The sequence below is a fragment of the Grampus griseus genome (genome assembly GCF_964374135.1).
Source record: "Grampus griseus genome assembly, chromosome: 8".
Classification (NCBI taxonomy): Eukaryota; Metazoa; Chordata; class Mammalia; order Artiodactyla; family Delphinidae; genus Grampus; species Grampus griseus.
In genome coordinates, this window is record NC_139002.1 from 63,392,355 (window position 1) to 63,413,226 (window position 20,872).

The following is a 20,872-nucleotide window of genomic DNA, read 5'->3' on the forward strand; positions in this document are numbered from 1 at the left end:
GGAGGCGGATTGCCCATGATGGTGGTTGAATGGGGAAGCAGCAGCAGACCCTGATGGATGTCAGAGGTGGCAGATGAAGAATTAATGATCAGCCAACTTAAACCACGAGCTCTCACCATGTTCCACTCCCTGGGTGTACTTACATATTGCTGAAGCAATGAGCATGGGTGGCTACCCAGGTTTCCCAGAGATGCTTGGTGGCAATCTGCACACTGACCTGCTATGACCAAGAGCGACTGTTGGCCTCCTGCCTCCCACAGTCTGGCTGGAAAGGGATCTGGAAGTGGGAGGGGAAGTGGCTCCACAGAGCCCACCTGGAAGGGGGCCAAGAAGGCATATCTTCGTTACCCATGGGTCCTCCTCACCGTCAAGTCCAGGTCTGAGCATCTCCCTTGTGCTGGAAACTCTAATAGACACCTGGGAATAATGAGAAATGCTTATTGTATTCTAGAGAGATTTATATATATACATATAGAGAGAGAAAGAAATGGATGTTTCACCCAAGAGTAACACATCAAGCCCACCCTTGACTTCCCCCCCTCTTTTTTGCCTCAATTATCTACTCACCAAACACTTTAGATCCTATATTCACAAAATATCTTGCATCCATCTCCTACCTTTGGGCTTGGGTCTTCAACATTGCTCACCTGGACTACTCTCCCTGGGGTTCAGCTTTCCCTGTCCTCCTCCCACTCCCAAATTAACCACCAAAGAGCACTTGTTTTGATCATGTCACTCCCCTAGCCAAAACCATCCCAGGGTTCCTCACAGTGTTGGGAATAACGTTGACATCCTATTTATCTTTGTGGGCCCCAGTCAAACACCGGTGTCCTAATCATCTCAGAAGTTATTTCAGTATTTTCTTGTATTGTGTTTTTCTGTGCACATTTCCCCTTTTGTTGTCAATTTTATTAAAGTATAACATACACACAGAAAAATACTCAAGCAATAAAATACTTTGAATGTTTTTCCAAGAAGTACAACCAGAACCCAGATCAGACTAGCAGAATCTCAGAAGACACTTCAGGAGCCCAGTCCAGTCACTGCTCCTGCAAAGCGTAACTGCTATCCTGACATCTAACACCATATATTAGTCTTGAAGGCTCTTAGTTTTACATAAATCTACTCTCTATCTGTACATATAAGCTTCATTATTAGGATATAAATTCCTCGAATATAGGTTAGTACCTATCCTGTTCCTCTTTGTATCCTGCCTCCCCCACTCCCTGGTCTCTGGTACAGAGATTTGTCCAGAGAGGACACCAAATCAGTACCAAGCCAGTGTGATGGGTTGTCAACAACTGAGGAATATAGGTGAAGGATAAACAGGTGTTCATTGTATTATTCTTCCATCTGTTCTGTAGATTTGCAAAATTTCCAAATAAAAAGCGAAGGAAGGACAAAATTACTTACTGAATGATTCAAGGAATCCAGGTTAGGTGTGCTATTTAAAACAGGACACATGTAAATTCCTGTTCTTGTCCTTAAGTTTTTATGTGTATTTGTATAAGGGAAGAAGGCCCTAAAGTAGGTGTGAGTTCAGGGAGAGGGAATCAGGAAAATTCCTCTTGTTGAGCTTTCACACCAGGAGCTATTTCTGGATTAGTTTGATTCATCAAATATTTATGTGGCATCGCCTGTGTTCTGGGCACTATGGTAGGTGCTGTGGGATAAAATGACCAATAAATCTAGCCAAGTGTTGTAATGAGACTCCTTGGCAGGTACTGAGAGAAATGGCTCTGCTGAATATATCGCCCCCTGGTGGCCAAGAACAGGAACCACCGCAGACACACTTTACAGTTTCTTCCCAGGATATATACGCATCCTGAGGTCCAAGAAGCAACAACAAAAAGACTCAGACGGCTTCTATCCTTCCTCATTAAAAGGAATACTCCTCTTCTACGTTCTCTATTACTTTGTGTTCTACGTGTCAGATAATTTGTAAAACTAAAAAAATTTTTTAATAATTAAAAATTAGGTGCTTGATCTTTCTCTTGACAAACGATCAAAATGGCAAACTCTGAAAGCTTCCTTGTCAGTGGATGTCACGGAGGAAACAAGGAAAAGAGAAAGCCCAGCGCTCCTCAATGCTCACCAATGTGAAGACATAGCGGTTCACTCACTTCTTTTCCAGCGGATGGCTCTGGTGAGTCAGACCACAACCTGGCACACTATTTAGCCACCCCTACTGAATGAATCACTCAAGATGGGAATTTTGATTCTGTGACCGAAAATATTTTGGGGTTGCTTTGAGCAAAAGGGACAGTGACCACATCCCATCCAGCTCTATGTGATGGCTTTCGTGATGCGGCAACTTGGCCAGGTTACAGCCCCCGGTTATTCAATCAAACGTTAGTCTAGATGTTGCTATGAAGGGATTTTGCATATGTAATGAAAGTCCCTCATCACTGACTTTAGGTAAGGAAGATCATTCTGGATCATCTGGGTGGGCCTGACGTCATTAGTTGGAAAGGCCTTGAAAGCAGTGTGGAAGCTTCCCCCAGAGAGAAGAAATTCTGCTTGTGGAGAATGGCCTCAGCCCATGCCTGTGGAATTCCAGGGTCCTGTGACCTTCCCTTTCTGCCTGCTTGCCTTATGGACTGACTTGCTTAGTCAGCTCCCACAATCGTGTAAGCCAATTCCTGGTGTATTAGCTTGCTAGGCAGGCTGTAACAAAATATCACAAACAGGGTGGCTTAGAAGACAAAAATGTATTGTGTCACAGTTCTGGAGCCTCGAGGTCCAGGATCAAGGTGTTGGGCAGGTCGATCCCTCCTGAGGGTGGTGATGGAGAATCCACTCCACGCCTCTCCTCTAGCTTCTGGTGGTTTGCTGGCAATCTTTAGCATTCTTTGGTTCACACATGATGTATCACTCCCATCTCTGCCTTCATGTCCGTATGATGTTCTCCGTGTGTGCGTGTCTCTCTCTCCAAATTTCCCCTTTTATAAGGACACCAGTCGTACTGGATTAGGGCCCACACTAATGACAGCATTTTAACTTGCTTGCCTTTGTAACCACTCTATCTCCAAAAAAGGTCACAGAATGTGACCTTAGGTACTGGAGGTTAAAACCCCAATATATCTTTTTGGGGTTCTTGGTTGAACCAAGAGTAATAAAATCTGTATACTTCTGGTAGTGACTTTCTCCAAAACAGCTTACCAGAAGCACTGGATTCTTCAGGTAGTACATCCCATGTCCCCAGAAACACTGATTCATTCTCTAATCCGGAGATGTAAAAATCTGGGTATAAGCATGATATAGCTGCTCAGCTCACACAAACAAGGCCAATGTTTGGGATTTATCAAAAATTATTATTGTTAGAATTCTGGGACATCTCAGCCAGTTAGACTCTATGGGTATTTGAACTGGAAAGTGGAGTATTTTAACCATAACCTGGCTTTCCCATTAGCAGCTGTTTACCGTCCAATAAGAATGAACAACTTGAGAAGCCAGTAACTGGCTTTGTAGGATTTGGACAGAGTGCTCATGGGGTGTGAGAGCTTGGAAGGAAGCTGTGTCTTCAAGTGTCTAGGGACTGGGGGTTGGTGAAGATACTTGACATTTCTGAGCCTCTCTCTGTGACACACACACACACACACACACACACACACACACACACACACACACACACACACACACACACACACACACACACACACACACACACACTTGCTTGTGGCCCAATACACATCATCTGATTTAAGCCTCACTACATCTTTACCGGGCATGTATTATTCTCCCGTTGTAAGACTGAGGAGGATGAATCCTAGATGACACTTAGATCACACTTCTAGTAAGGACAGGCCAAGATTCAGACATACAGCTGATCTTCATTCTTCACGGATTCTGTATTTTTGAATTCACCTACTCGCTAACGTTTGTTAACTCAAAACCAATACTCATGGTGCTTTCACGGTCATTCATGGACATATGCAGAGCAGTGGAAAATCTGAGTCACCTGATCACGTGTCCTGGCTGAGGTCTCGTGAGGCCACACTCTGCCGTCTTGTTTCAGCTCTCACACTATAAACAAGCGTCCTTCCTGCGGTCTGTTAGCGCCCCTCTTTGTTTTGCTTTTTACATTTTGGGGCTTTCTGTTGGCGATTTTGCTGTCCGCAATGGCCCTAAACATAGTGCTGAAGTGCCATCTAGTGTTTCTAAAAGGGCAAAAAGCCTGGGTTGTGCCTTAGAGAGAAAATACACGTGATGGACCAGCTCCGTGCAGGCGTGAGTTATAGTGGTATTGACCATGAGTTCAGTGTTAATGAATCAGCAATGTATATTAAATAAGGTGACTTGAAACAGAAACCCACATAAAAGCAGAGGCTGAGAGGCCCCCAACTCTGTATTTCCCCAGGAGCAGTGGTTCAGGATTCATAGATTCAGTGAATCATGAGTTGATTATATCCATGCTGGTCTCTAAATGCTGCCCTTTTTACCACAGCAGGAGGATGAGACTTGAGACCTGAGGAGTTGGGGCCTCAATCTTCTTACCTGTTTGAGGAACGAAGGAGACTGTAGCCTGGAAGCCTCTGAAGGTCATGTTTTCATCGGACTGGAAGCTGACGGACATCACCCTGGAGATGCTCACCACAGGGGCGGGGACAACAAAGCCACACAGTGGAGCTGGTTCAAGCCCAGCCCCGGCATGACATGGTCAAGGGCCCAGCAAACAGACGTGGCATTGGATAGAAGAAAACAATTGTCCTTCAGGTAACTGTTAAGAAATAAACCTTTCCAGTGTATGTCACAATTCATTTCCAAAATAGAAAGGCAGAGTGCTCCTCTGTACTGTGTATTTAACCCCGTCAACATTTCAATTCTGTTTATCTCCCAAACACTCCCACTGGGAATGCCACTAAGGGAAGTTGTTCCAGCCACAGGGCTTATTTCAATGTCACTTTCCCCTCTCACCCCTAGTTCATTGTGAGCCTTCCACATTTTCTGATCAAATCGTTCTTCTTCGATTCTCCCTGAAGCTCTTCCCGCCCCTGATGGTGGAGAAGGAGGAGAGGTGGTGAGAGCATACGAAGTGATGGAGATGGTGCAGGGGAATGAAGGAACATTGAGCCACATTCCCTAAAAGGAGTCCCAAGAAGGACTGGGTCCAAATGCAAACCAGGGAAGCCGAGGCTCCCAGGGAACACAAACCTATTTCTTTCTTCCTTTCTACATCCCTGTGCATGCTCACATAGTCGGAAGTGCAATCTCCACTTTCTTCTGCTTCCAGGTTCTGAAAGGAAAGCTGAGAAGACTCCAGGTTACATCCAGAGTAAACAATATGAACGTATTACCCCATTTTGATCAAGGAGAGGAAATTGGATTGTTCAACTCGCTCTACAGCATGACCTTAGATGAGAAATGTAACGGGGCATTCATGAGCGGGTTACACGACTTAGGAAATGATGCTAAACCCCAGGCTCCCAAACCCTCTGAAACATCTAAGCACCCAATTACAGGCTGAACAGAAGGGTGGGGAAACGTGCAAATATTTGAGCTCCCCAGTTCCCTCCTTGGAGGAGCAAAGAACAACATTTGAGCAATCTGATAGCCCTGACTAACTGAGAGGAGCAGTGGGAGATAGAAATGATGAGGTAGCAGCTTAGATTGTTTATACACAAATGATGCGGATTCAATGGAGCCCGAGCACTTGGCAAAAGACACAGGCCTGCGCGGCTAGGACAGAAGTGGAAGGAAAGGATGATTCATGGTGAACGAGACATGGGGAGGAGGAGACGTGTCAGAAACAGGATCCGTTCAAACATTTCTTAAACCCCTACTGGGATACTTTCTGGAAACAGACCCTTTTTGGTTACTCTGACCATTGTATCTTATGGAAAGGGTTTTAAGAAAATTACATAAATCTTCTTGTTTGTTTGTTTGTTTTTTGGGTTTTTTTGTGGTACGCGGGCCTCTCACTGTTGTGGCCTCTCCTGTTGCGGAGCACAGGCTCCGGACGTGCAGGCTCAGCGGCCATGGCTCCCGGGCCCAGCCGCTCCGCGGCATGTGGGATCTTCCCGGACCGGGGCACGAACCCGTGTCCCCTGCATCGGCAGGCAGACTCTCAACCACTGCGTCACCAGGGAAGCCCCCATAAATCTTTTTTAAACCAGAAATTTCCATCACAGGGGATCTAGAATGCCTATAATAAATAACTTACAAGAAAACTTAAAATATTTCTAAAAGTCAGATATACCTGTTCCTTTAGTATCAATAATATTTAAAATTTAGAATTTAAAATGTTTGAAGTTGGTAAACAGAACTTGTAGAGCAATAAAATTTATGAATAATAATAATAATTTTAAAAAGACCCTTTTCTCTTCAAGTCAAATGGTGTGCACATAGTTACGACTTGTCCTACCAACTTACAAATGACCGTCCCGGGTGGGTCCTGCAGGCTGATGCTGTCACTGGCCCAGTGTGAGTGCATCTTTTCACGGATGCACAGCACTCAGTGTATTTTATTGCATAGATGCTTTTGAATCACTTCTAGCTCTGATTTGTTCAGATTTTCAACTAAATTTTGTCTTCTTCCTCCTTCCAGGCGTACGCTCATACTTAAGATTTTCTCCTGTCAGTAACACAGTTTCCCTTAATCCTGCTTCGTCCTGAACTGTCTGCCTTGACTCTGTTTGGGTTTCAGAAACTTTTAGAAAGACAACAGCTACACCTGTCTCACTTACTCTGTGTCTCCTTCTCCTGTGTGATCTTGTTTCTGCACCTAACATCTGATTTCACCTGACCTTTCAGATGACACCTCCCGCACCTCCTCTCTACTGTTCAATTGTCCATCCCAACTCTTCTACCTTTTTATTGGGGGATGAGGTGGGGACTGTATAACGGGTGCTTAGTCCTCCCTCTCTTTATTTTTCAAAAAAGTTTTGTCTTTTTACTTTGTTAACATTTAAAAGCACATTTGAATAGAACAAAAGGTTTCAGAGCTGTACAATGGTTTCTCTGCAGAAGGAAGAGAGAAAGAAGGAAGGAGATCAAGATCTATCAAGAAAGAGAGAGAGAATGGAAGGAAGGAAGGAAGGGAGGGAGGGAGGGAGGGAGGGGGTCCTCTTTCTCTTTAAACTCTAACTTGCTGTGGGAAATCCAACCTATTGGCCATAACTTTTTGTTTGTTTGTTTGTTTTGTTTTGTGTTTTGAATTAAAGGCTTCATTCTCTGGACTGTCATAACACTGCACCAATTTGGTTCTATTCCTGGGTCTCAGATCTCTTTTGGCCTCTTAAATATACAAGAACTTTGAGGTCTTGTTCACTCTTACTCCTTACCCGTTATTTTATAGTTTACTTCGTCTCCATATACTCTAATGCTTTCAATTATTATTTTAAGAGAAAGACTTCTAAATAATGCCTAATTCCAACGTCACCCTGACTGCAGTGTCATCTACCTGAAGGCATTTCTGCAGATGGCCCACTAGTGTTAACTGAACAAATACACAAATGGCCACAAACACCGCGAATCAAAGGCTGAATACACTCTGTATCCTGACATTCAAAGCCCTCCATGCTTCCATCTCAGCCTCGCCTTCCACCACCCCTCCTGCTATACCTTATGCCAGTCCCTGAAACTGTTCTGCACTGCACTTTTGTTATCCACTCTCCACAAACTGTTTTGTTAGCAGTTTAATTAATAAGGAAGAAATGCTTGTTCCTAGAAAGGACTAGACACTGATGAAACAAGTTACCTGGTACAAAGATTAAGGCCACATTTCAACAAAATGTAAAGCACACAGTTGCCACCTAGCGGTAAGTGTGGGTAGTTACAGTAGAGAATAGGCTAGTCTGTTAGTCAACCAGTATCAATAATATTTATCAAGAACCTTGTGTGCCAGGTGCTAGGTTCTATTCTAGGTACTAGGGATACAGCAGCAGATACACCAGATAAAACGTCTGCCCTCATGGTGTTTATGCGAGCGATTCTCTGGAGATCCTCAGCAAAGTAAGGGTAACCAGGGTCAGTACCTTAACGAGGTGATGTTAGGGGGCTTGAAAAACCCAGTTGCAGCTGGCCATGTTGCTGTAGTCTTCAGGATAGTGAAGACTCTGTATGAGGCCTTCTTCAAAAAGGATAGTTAAGGAGCTGCAGCCTGACTCTGCAACACAAGGGAGAACGTCCAAACAATGGCATCACCGCGCACAGAGGGATCCTCTGTTTTCCCCCTTGTGTCTCCCACGAGTGATGCCTGAACTGACTCTTAAGGCAGAGCCATCAAGAAGGGGGAGGTCTGCGCGCTGGTTCCCGAGAACTCATCAGGCCCTCTCAGCTCACTTGGGTAGGCGACAAACACGCTTTAGCAGGACTGCAGAAGGAGCCCCTGCACCTGCATCTCACTTGCCTTGAGCTCCTCTCTGCTATGGAGCTCAGTGGGCCTTGGTTGGGGGGGCTCCCTACCCCTCATCTCATTCCTATGGGTCCTCAATTTCTGCAAAAGGAAGCCATAGTGTGTGATAAGAGCAAACGGTTTTACCAGGAAGGTAGTTTGGTTTAAGAGCTTTATACGTGAGATTAAACCCAACAGCATAGTCTGTGGCATCAGAGGTGAACCTCAGCCTTATAGCGTTGGAGCCAACGAGAACCGATGAAGCCAGGCTGTTCCCACAGAATTTCCCTGCAACGTAAGAATGAAGCGTTTTGGTTCAGAGCCTAGAAAACAGCACCCATGAAAAGACTTATGGGGAACTGAACTTTCATGATAGTGCAGGCTTGTCTAAATCAGGGTTTCTCAACCTCAGCACTACTGACATTTTGAACTGGAACGTTCTTGGTGTTCAGGCTGTCCTGCACATTGTAGGATGTTTTGCAGCAATCCTGGCCTCTACCCACTGGATGCCAGTAACATTCCCTCTCGTTGTGATAACCAAAAACGCTTCTAAGACATTGCTAAGTGTCTCCTGGGGGAGGGAGGGGGTGGGCAAAATCACCTGCAGTTTAGAACCACAGAAACACTCCTGCATTTCTGTTTCTTGTATAAGTAACCTTTATCTCCTCCTTGTGGCTATCTGTTGGCATCTTCCTTCTGAACTGGACGAGGCGGGTAATGGTCATTTTCACGCGTAGGAGAGCAGCATTCTGCCCAGGAGGCCCCAAGGGGCACTGCTATATGTCTACATTTTACTCCTGATGGGCTCCAGGTCTGGCAAATGAGTCTAGGAAGCCTGTTTCCATGGGCAGCAGATGCTGTAAGTGAATTGCACTGTGGCCCTTACAGCCCTCACACAGGCTCAGATTTTGTTCCTTTCCACTGTCAATTCTAAGTCTCAAAATTGGAGACAGGAAGTGCGGTACTTATAGATGCCTCAGGGCCAGACATATCGTAACCAGGCCCCATTAAGTCCTCCTAGCACTAGTGTCCATTCGACAATGTGAAAATCCACTCACCAATAAGTGTGTCTTCTAAAGAATACATTGACAGGTAATTGTGGTGACAAGACTCTGCATCGAAGTGGGAAAAATTGAGGAGCACGTGCATTCCCTCTGGTACAAACAGGGTCCAGACACACAGTCTGAAGGTAGCTACATTGAGAGGATATTATTTCTAGATGGAAAGCGACTGTCACAGTCCAATGAGTGGGGCAGAGTCAAACTCGAGGTGGGAGTCAAGGGCAGGGGAGCCAGCGGGGGCTACTCACTGCTTGCTCTAATACAGGAAGGGGCTTTCTGGGAAGTGCAGCTCCCCTTCTGATGCTCTGATCACAGGGTCCTGCTCACTGCATGAGGCTGGGAGGGAAAGCCACGCGAATCAGCGCTAACAGTGATGGCTATAGCCACAAGAGCCCTTTTCCCCCAGAACCTGTACAGACACTGGGGCCTCCTGGTTCTCCTTCATACACGCTTCCTTTCGTGGAGACACGAGATCTTTTGCTATCTTGGCTTCTATGATGCCTTACTTTTTGTTTCTTGTAGATCCTGCCTAACCTTGAGATTCTATGATTTCTTCTTCTTTACTCTTCTTTCTTTGACCCCATAATTCCACTCTATAGATGCAGGTATTTCCTAGGTTCTAAGTTTTCATTTCTCTCTACACGAGCCCTCTGATCCACTTCATTCACACCATCAGTTTCAACTATTATCTCTACCTGAACTTCTGATTTTTCAACCATCTCCTAGATATCCCCCCTGAAACTTAACATGCTACAAAAGGACTTCCTCTCAGTCTGCAAAACTGCTTCCACTTCTGATTTGATTAGCTTATGTGCCCTTTTCTTAGCTTTCCATGCTCAGAACTTTGGTGTCATCCTTCATTCCTTCCCTCCCTCACCGCTCGTAACCTTAGTGACTATCCTGGCCTAATTCATCCTGTTTCTATGCCCTCCTTTTCATTCTCTGGCCATTGCCCTCGTTCAAGCATTATATTCTTGTCTCTTGAACTAATGCATAATCTCATAAGTCCACCTTGAATTATTGATATTTTCCTCTCCAATTTATCCCCTATGTGCCGTTCTTATAGCACTAAAGTATAGCTCTAATCTGTTTATCTAATTAGTCAACTTCCTATTACTCAATAATGTCAAAATTTTCTTGAATGGTGTTCAAAGTTTCCATATTTTGTTCTCAGGTTACCCGTTTAATCTTCTCCCTCATAAAAACTCATCACATAGCCTACACTTCAACTGATTGACTTACTGGGTCTCTATTACATCCTAAATTTTCATATCTCCATATTTTAGTATCCATCTTCTGATAAGGATGATTCCTTAAGCTGGAATATTTTTCTTTACCTATATCCCATTTCCAACTGACAAAATCCTACTCATCCTTTGTTCTTTAAGGTTAAGCTTAAAAGATGTCTGTGCTCCAAAGTCTCCCTTGTATTTTTTCCCCCCAGCTAGAAGCAGCCACCCACTCCTCTGAGCTCTCAGGGTACTCTTTTTCCACTTTGCTCTTTGGAGATAGCCCCACAGACTCACAGAACCACTGAAGATTTGAGCTAAAGATGCCTTTGAGACCACCTGGCCCAAACTCTTTCCTTTTTGGATGAGGAAACTCAGGTTCAGAGGTAGGAAGGAGCCTGCCCAAAGTCACAGACTGAATTCATTTCAGACCTGCAATGTAACCCTGGGGGTGAGTCCCCTATTCTTTCAGGACAAGGTGTGTAGCTTCCGGACCACATCTGCCATGCCCCACCTCCTCCCTTGTGTCTTGGATCCAAATCTGGGATTTGCCAACTGTTTGCTGAATTGAACTGGAGCTCTGGATTGACAAGTGAACTCAGAGGGAATGTTGTGCTCCTGCTGGGTGAAGGGATGAATTCACCCTCCCTGGCTGGGGATGAATGGCTGTGTGCTCCTAGTGATGGTTTTATACCTAGTGATTATGGAGAGCTCTTGCAGAGGAAGACTTTTGATTATAAAGGAACCGATATTCAGAAATCCTAGAGATTAATTCATGCTCCTGGAAGAACAGGCTACAAGAAATACCCACCTCTGGAGTGCTTTCTCAGCTTCCCTGGGAAAGAAAAAGAAAGATGCAATTCGAGGTTGTGATATCCTGAGCAATATTTCAAGAAGTTAGCATCTCCCTGGCTCAAAAGTGCAGAGGTTGTTAAGTCAATTTGCAACTAATGAAAATACAATCTGTGGAAAGAACAGAAGGGATAAATTGACAAAGCAGCAAAGTGGTCTTTGTGCTTTAAGAAGATGATTTCACTCTCTTTATTAAATGGACTGCTTAGCTTGGGGATTACACAAAGCAAGAAGAGGTCATCTGGTCTACCCCTCTAATTTTTCATGGAAAGGGAGGCTAGAGATGGAAATAACACACCCACAACTGCTGGACAGCTACAAGTTGAACTGAGGACTCCGAAACCTGCTAGTGTACCGTATACTTGAACACAAACCCAGGTTCTTCCTGAACTAATTTGAATTAACCCCTTTGGGAAAGAATAGAAGTCCTATTTTAGGCTGGAAGCCACCAGTTAAGAAAACAACTAAGTTGGATTTGGAGGCAAAAATGAAGTTTCAATTAACTCACTGGTGAATCTGGTAGAAGGATGTATACAGACCCTGGCCTTTTCAGACTTATGGTACCTGGCTCTATGCCAGGCCTTCTCAACCACAACACTACTAACATATGGGACTAAATCATTCTTTGCTGTGGGGGAGGGCTGTCCCGTGCACTGTAGGATGTTTAGCAGCATCCAGAGCCCCTACCCCCTAGATGCCAGTGGCACCCCTGTCCCCTGTTGTGACAACCAGAAATGTCTCCAGACATTGTCCCGTGGGGCGCAAAATTTCCCCTCCTTGATAACCACTGATCCATGCTATAGCTTGCTGAATCTTGCTAGCGGAGTTGAGAAGTGGTGAGACAGTTTCAATCAAAGGCAAATTTGACAAAGTCTAGGATGGATGTATTCATGTTTCATTGAATATTTGTACACTGTACCACACATCATAGTTTACCCTTGTTTTAGACTCAGTAAATACCACAGTCCTTATGTGAGACACTAAGAACAGAAGCAGAGGTTGTCTGCTCAGTGGTCCTGACTTGCGTAGCCTCTGCTGATGCTCTCTCTCTTTCCCTAGCTTCTTGACCTTATGTTCTGGCTTGGTTACCAATTTGGATGTGTTTGTGGATCCAGGGAAGCACTTTAGTAAGATCTGTGAAGATCCCAGGGGATCCTTGATCATCTTTCTGCAGATTATTTCTCCAACCTCGACCACAGCCCAAACCCCAGGAAGTCACACCAGCCAGAGTCCAAGTCCCTTTCTTATTCCGGCACATGAGGGAACCTCCTGAGTCTCCCTGTAGGGAGAAAAGATCTCTGTTACTGTCATTGTCAGTGTCTGTGCCCCACAGAGGTGCTAGATGAGGATTAATGAATTTCTTCACTTCTAATACTTTGGACTCAGGGGCCTGGGAGAATAGGCAAGCGCAATTCACAGTCAATCCTCAAATACCATTGGAGCCTACCAAGTCCATCTCCTTCTTCCCCATCCTAAGCTTTCATCAAATATCAGATTGTTTCCTTCTCCTGTCTCATCCTACAGACTCAGAAAAGTCTTGTCCAGTAGTCAAATCAACCTCAAGTTTGGTCAGCAGGACGGATGGAGGGAAAGAGAAAGCTCCCAGTATACACAAACTGGAAATCTCTAAGTAGGAAAGCATCACCTATCCTTCAGGGCCGGAGTACCCTAGTTCATTGTTGGCATCATCTCCATTATTTGGTCTTTTGGAAAGAGCAGATCTCCTCTGAAAGCACAGTCTGTGCTAAAAACAGGTTGTTTAAACTGTCCTCTATTTTGACTTGACCTCCCTTTTCAGTCCTGATCCTTCTTTCCCAAGTCCAGGCTTGCCTACAGCCTTCTTTCAGCCCCTCATCTGATGACAAAGCTGAGGGAAGCCCTGCCTGGGACCTGTCAGCCCAACCATTCCTGCCTACCTGACATGCATCTCTTCCTCCATCTGGGAAGCCTGCGCAGAGAAAGGTCCGCCCACTAATGGGTTTCTGTAAGGTCAACAGAGCTGTAATACACTCATCCTGGGTCAAAATGGGCAGGTTCACTTCCTGCAAGACTTGTGGGACGACGCCATCTAGAAAACACAGAAATGAGAACCCCAGCAAGGCGCTCTTTCACCTTTTCTACGTTGAAGATGCCCCACTCAGGCTTGTGTCTTTTGGAAAGATTTGAATTTCGAAGTACAATGTGATAGTCTCTATTTTAAAAATGTCTACACAACTGTCTTTTTAAAATAGATTAAAAATTCTCTTTTCTGATTACCAACCAGAAACTTCTGATACGAGCGTAGGAGTCCTTACCTTCATTCAAGCGGCCCCAGCCTGTGGTTGTACAAATAAATCCAGGCTCAAATTGTTCCCCTAGCTCTGGAAGGCACACGGGTCCCACAGACTGGTCTGCAGAAAAGAGCAAGGCAGGGCTTGTTTCATTCATGGAGGAGAGGATACCATAAGCCACTCACCAACTGGCATCTAGGTGGTTCCCAAAGAACTTGCGATATCTCTGTCTGGCACCTCCAGGGGTTACTTGTGAAACAAAGTAACGGACTCCACACGATCCTATATCTAAAGCCACAAGCCAAGAGGGTTTCAGGTAGGGGAGCCTCCAGCTCAAATTCCTGTCTCAAAGTACATGATTCAGAATTCTTGGGCATATGCTGCATAACTTATGCTGTAGGGAATGTGCTATGGAACAGAAGTTCTGGAGCACATGGGGTAGACAATTCAGAGTGAACTTCAAATGTTTACCAAAATGGAAAGCTCCAGCCATCTTCAAAAGAGCAATATCATAATCCATTGGTTTCTTGGTAGAGAAATATGGGTGTATGATGATGCTTTCAATGGTGAGGGTTTGCTCTCCTGGCTCTATATAGCTCAAGTCATATTCTCCAGCAGTAACGTTGAAAGTTGATGCAATATTTCTATGAGGAGGAAAGAGTAAAATGGATGGATTTCATTGAATCTCTGAGTACAGTTGCAGTGGTTGACAAAATGACTTCTTCAAAATGACATGGATAGGGGCTTCCCTGGTGGCGCAGTGGTTGAGAGTCCGCCTGCCGATGCAGGGGACACGGGTTCGTGCCCCGGTCCGGGAAGATCCCACATGCCGCGGAGCGGCTGGGCCCGTGAGCCATGGCCGCTGAGCCTGCGCGTCCGGAGCCTGTGCTCCGCAACGGGAGAGGCCACAACAGTGAGAGGCCTGCATACCGCAAAAAAAAAAAAAAAAAAGACATGGATAGATAATGTAGGTGTGAAGCTGATGAACAGAGAAAGTGAGAAAATGTAGAGGTTCCCAATGTGAGTGAGGGACTAGTAAAAAGTGGCCTCATATGGAGCCAATATGATAAATTGAATACCTTGCAGTGTTACTTGTTAAATGCCTAAGGGTGTATGTACAGTATAATCCAGTGGTCTAAAGCATATTCAGCTACCCCAGATGGCTGGCCTGGCCTCAATATCAGTGAGATCCTTTGGGAGTTTCTGGTGATTCCCATGAAGTATGCTGCTTTAATGTCAGAGATCTAATGCATAATGCATCCCATGAAAGACGTAATAGCACCGTAACTCTTGATGTTCCAGAGGGTATGCACACTCAGGGCTTTGGGACTGATTAGAGCAATGGGAAGTGGGGATCTTCCCCTACTTCCTTTATGTTTGTAATTTAGAGATCTAGCATGACACGGGAAACACCATTCTATTCCTCTTCTACCCGCAGCAAAGTTATCTGAAAGGAACTTGATAGGATGCATTGAGGTGGATTAAGAGCTTTGGGCTTGCCATCTCTGGGGATCTAGAAGAGATGATTTTATACAAAATTGGAAAAGACATCATTTTCTCTTGGTATATTTCCCTGGCTCTTGGCTATATTAAATACCAAACCTAATACATAGCAACTCTCTAGCCTAACCACCTGCCACATTGCAGTGAAATTATCAGTTGACTCTTTTGTAGACTATCAACTCTCGGGGGGCAGGAATCATATCTTAGTCATCTTTGTATCTTTGATACCCACTAGTGTCCAGCACTGAGTAAATATCCAGGAGATGTTTGTGGAGAAAGAGGGCAAATAGGGGGATATATAATCTTCATTGCAGCTTTATGAACATCAAGAGCACTGGCAACAGTAGAACATTTGGAGCATACAAGAAAATGGATAAGAGACGGAAATTGTTAGAGTGAAGTTCAGAGAGGCAGGGTCAATAGGAAAGAAGACACAGGAGGCTTCTTCGTGTTTTACTGTCCTCCCTTTGTTTTCTTTTATCCAGTTATTAAGATGCATAATGAACTGGATGCTTTTGTTTCACTGAAATTTAAGAAAACTAGGAGAGAACTTTCAGAACTCTATCTTTGGGATGCTTTTTTTCTCACTTGGATATTATTCTTTATTAACTTCTAGCCCATTTTAAATAAGGAATGAATGTTTTCTACCAAGTTGTGTACCCTCGGACAATGACCTTGAGCCCTATCTGTATTATGCAATTAACATGTTCTCCCCTAAGGCATACATCACACCATTCCATATTTTAATAGAGTTATTGCTGCTGATTCCCAGGGAGTAGAAGGGTAATCTGACCTTCATCAATGGGCTGGGCTTTCCATACCTGTTTGCAACACAGTGAGCAGCTGTGATCACCCACTCTGGAGAGATGATGGTCCCACCACAGACATGCTTCTGCCTTCGTTTCAAAGACACCTGAATTGCAAAGACCTTAAATAGGAGTAAGTTAATGCCCTGGGATCCCCCCAAACCTGGAGACTGAGCATATTCTGAAAAAGAGACCCAGATATCTTACTCATAAATATCAGAAATCATGGACTGTGAAGTGGTAAACCAATCACACTATAGCTCAGAAAGAAGAGCAATGCTGGAACCAGAAGATTCCTACTGCTGGCCCACAGGAGAGGTAGTTACCTTGAGATGATTGGCTATAAGGTTTTAGTAAGTTGGTAATAAAAATTGTGGGTATTTAGTTATTTACATGATAATGTTTACCGTCTGTTACTCTAACCATATGAATCATATCTGTGAATGAAGAGAAAGAAAAAGAAGCATAAGATACAGAACAGACCAGATGAAGAAGTTTGGGAAAAAGACAAGGTGAGGGCTAAGGGAGTCTTCCAAAGTCCGTTCCAATTCCTCTAAGCCTCTTAGAGAAAGAGTCTGGATTTACAACTGTCTTATAGTTTTTAACTATTTGACCTCTACAACTGCTTCAAGCTTATTTTTAATCTGTCTCTACAACAGATTTTCTATCTTTGGCTTGTCCTGTTCATGATGTTTGGCTTGACTCCAACACGACTTATAGGGTACAAGCAAATACTTTTAATTCCACTGTTTAAATTAGAAAAGAAGCAATTTATTAGAACTGTCTCCTTTTTGAACAAAAATTATTCAATGAGCAATTGAAAACAAAATTAATACAGAGAAAAGGCTAAGAACAGAATAAAGCACAAGTAAGTAAAAGTCAATGAGTCATCCCTGACTATGATTTGAATACGGACTTCTGAATTGACTAGCCAACCAACTGACCAAGTAAGAATTTGATCAATCAACTCTTCAAACCAGGTAATTAATTCATCAGTTAATCAAATGACAATGATTCAGCCATTCCATCATCTCACTGAACATAGACTCAGTCAACCAATCGTTACCAAATATCCATTGATCTAAAAGTTAATATGACTGACTGACTCAAGAGAAGTAAAAATAAAGAGCTATTGTTCTACCTACAAAATGAAGAGGCAAGAATATAGCATGGCTCCCAGGGTAAAGAAAATTGGGAGACTTTCAAAGACAATAAATGCCTTAGGCTAAGGGCAGAAGCACAAAGGCATTCTATGGCATAGGAGGAACAGGAAACTAGATTGAGACAGAATTCTTAGGACACTAACTACCACAGAGGCAGCACTCTCGATTATTCCCTGAAGGGTCCTATGGTATAGGTATGAATCTTACATCCCAAACATAAAAGTAGACCTATGGCTACACCTTCCCTCATCATCTTTAACTATAACAAGATAAGTATGTTTTAAATATATTTATTGAATCAGAAAATTATTTTTTAAATTATAAATTTGAAGCGGGGTTTTTGTATTAGGGACTGAAAGTCTGGGATGGCATTTCCAAATTTTGGAGCAAGCCAATAGCGCTTGTAACTATTCTGAACACACCTTTTCTAGAAGTCAACTGATGGACATCAGGAATGTCTTGGATCCTTGTACTAACTCATGAGATCTCTGGTGATGAACTAAGCAGAAGAGAGCATACGGATGAGCAGCATGGGTTCTGAGAGAGCCAATCCTGAGACAGCTCATAATCCAACCACAGGAGAATGTTCCCTGAGACTCACCTGCCAAGGGTAGGAACTCTTTTCCACTTGTCTTCCCCCAACAATGCGACTGAAAATGTTAAGGTAATTCAAAGGCCGTGACTTAACCAGACTCTGCCCACAAGCGGGAGCTAGGGGGAAAAAAGACAATAATTTAGTGATTAGATATATCTCTTAGGACTGAGGGGTACAGGAAAGTCTTCTGAGCAAGAAATACTATAAGACATGGAGCATGTGGCAATACTATAAAATGGCTTTAAGTTATTTGTGGAATTTGCTGTGATTTGCGGTACAAGGGGTTGTTCCACTTTTTCACATAGGACGTGCATATCATGAAGAGATCTACTTTTCTGACATGAAGATTTAGGGCCTCAGAGGTAGATCTCCGCTGGGTTAGCGTGAATACAGTCCCCTTTTGATACTGAGCCATCTGAGCCCTTAGAGGCTCCTCACAGCACTCTGTGCTTCTGTGACATTTATCACATGCTGTTATGGTAATCTTTCAACCCCACCAGACTGTGAGCTCCTCAGAAATAGGAACTTAATCTTGAAATACCTGTATCTACAGTATCTAGTGCAGTTCCCGATTCATAGAAGTTGCTCAATTAATTGGTTGAATGGTTAATACTATAGTCTGCCTTAGACTGTAATTTTGCTTGCATCTTTTCCTCTGCTTCACCCAAGAGACTAAGTCTGAGATCATGATCAGTGGTGCCTGGCACACAGTCAAATATTGGATTTAATTTGCTATAAGAGTGGAAAGTATCAGGTTGTTCAATGATAGTGGAGTAGAGGGAAGACAGTGTCCTGATTCACACACCGGAATGGCGTTAGGGTAGAAGGGTTGCTAGGTAATGGGAGAAAGAACTCTTTCCTTTTTGTGGAAAAGATCTTATCCTTGAGAAAGTTGCATTTACTTATTTATTCTCAATATTTGTTCTGCTTTTTTTGTTTTGTTTTGTTTTGTTTTGTTTGTTTTTGACTCTTCAGCTAAGAGAGGGGCTAGATTAAGATGTTGAAGACTGCCTGGTAATTTAAGGATGGTCCATGCTCTGTCCCTACTGCAGGTCCTTCTTTTCTACATGTTGTCTAGGAGGGCCTAGCATGCCCTGTCTCATAATCACCCCACTTCTTTACATAGTTGAATTCTCTAATCCCTATTCTTCAGCTTGGAGATCACTTCAACTGAGAACTCTTCCTTGATTTCCTCAAACTGTGTTAAGTGTTTCTCCCCTGTAGTTCCTCTCCCCTCTTATAGTTTCTGCCATGCAGTATTATGATAATGAATTGTTTGTCTCCTTCACTGTACTATGAAGTACTTAAGGAAAAAAAAAACCTATGTTTTATTCATCTCTGTATTTCCAAAGTTTAGCACATTCCTAGCATACAGTAGACACTTATAAAAGTTGGAAGAACAAATGATTTTTCTTGAAAATATATCCTTGAAAGCATAGCTATTTAGATTAATATGTTAAAATATACAAAACTCTTTCAAATAACTTCTCATTTAAGCCCCATTCCCTGCCTGTGAATCAAGCACTATGACCCCCACATTACTGATGGGAAAATGAAGAATCAAAGAGATACACAGCTAATTAATGACAAAGCATGCATGTAACATTGTCTTTTGATTCTGAACCCAATACAGGTATAATATTGAATCAAAGCTTATTTTCTAGCTGTTTCTGTTGACTGAATCATAAATACCTTAGACACAAAATTTAGTATTTCCTGAACTAATTGAAGCAAAGATAGAAAACATGATAATTCTTGAGGTTAGTACAAATCTGACTGTGAAGAAGCCTGCCAAGAACTGTTCTCAGATTATGTTACTTGAGGAAAAAGAGACCGTTTACATATATATAAATAATAGACTACAGGAAACATGCTTCATATTTCCCAGCAATATAATTTTTTAAAAGATTACAAATGCTTCCAAATTTATGCTGATTTCCAGAATTTGCTACATGAAAGGAGATGGGATTGTGGAATGTGTCCAAATAAGTGAACAATTCCAGTTTTCTCCAGATCAGTGCAACTTGTCCAAGTTGTATTCCATTAATGTTCTATTCAGTTTAATATGATGATTGCAGGAGAGAAATCCAAATTAATTGCATGAAAACTAATTAGACCTCCAAAATCTATTTGTCTCTCCTGTTCTCCCAAAGGAATATGGAGTGGAACTGTGAGAGCCATTGCCAGCAAAGTTTATTTCTTCAGATAAAGGTAGCTACAGAGATCATTTGGAACTTACCTTTGGGGAGAGAGAGAGTTGCAGATTTACTCTGTTCCAAACAGATCATTCCAAGCAGTAAAATGAGCTTATTCTTGCTCATATGCATTTTGAAACTCAAGAGTTTTCCCCTGGAATTTTAGAGAGACTAAAGAGAACCAAAACAGAAAGCCCTGTGAGAGCAGCAATATACCAACTTAAAACAAAGTTACTCATTAACCAAGACACGAGGCATTCAACCATGTCCGTATGATGTTTCTGAATGTGGTTTCTTGCAAAGATCTTTGCAAGATGTGGGGAGTCAACCACAGAAGCATAGTCTTGCTCAAGCAATAGTACATGTCCCATTACACCCACATCCATTCATTGCTTCCCCCAGGGTCTATCTGGCTAGCCAAGTGGTTGGTGCCGCAGGCTTCCATTTGCAAACATTACTTGCTTCTTGCGACAGGTTTCCACTTTCTACAAGAGGATTGAATATCAACGTTGTCCCTGTTGGCAAGCATAGGCTTTCCTACATGCTTGCAAACATCCCATCAGAATATGCTAAAACATTTATCTTTCTCTTGTTTTCCAAATGTAAATGGATGGTTACAGCCAGGTGTTAGAGGGAAGATAATTTGGTAGCACACTCGGGAACTCAATTTAGGATACTGTCCATTGAGGCATTTGTGAATCTACATTCTTTCACCGTTTTTGTGTGTTTCTGGAAGGCAAAAACTAAATCACTTTTGCTTCTAAACCTGGTAGATGATGTGGCAATGGGGGAAGTGGCTCTGATTATATTCATCTGCCTTTTCCTTGGCTGAGTTTTGGGGACGTGGTCAGTGTGTAAGAAAC

The 20,872-nt window shown here is 43.2% G+C and overlaps 1 protein-coding gene across 1 annotated transcript; it reads right to left on the bottom strand.

Moving 5' to 3' along the window:
- Positions 1-2,719: 2,719 nt before the first annotated feature.
- OVCH2 (ovochymase 2) lies at positions 2,720-20,141 on the bottom strand (the record flags this gene model as incomplete). The annotated part of the gene is given in 16 exon segments (XM_082660090.1): positions 2,720-2,775; positions 4,498-4,629; positions 5,155-5,248; positions 7,977-7,991; positions 7,995-8,107; positions 8,483-8,623; positions 9,394-9,518; positions 9,641-9,654; positions 9,656-9,732; positions 12,567-12,756; positions 13,394-13,545; positions 13,772-13,867; positions 14,219-14,391; positions 16,072-16,163; positions 17,821-17,930; positions 20,054-20,141. Coding segments are annotated over 16 exon segments (1,668 nt in total).
- Positions 20,142-20,872: the final 731 nt, after the last annotated feature.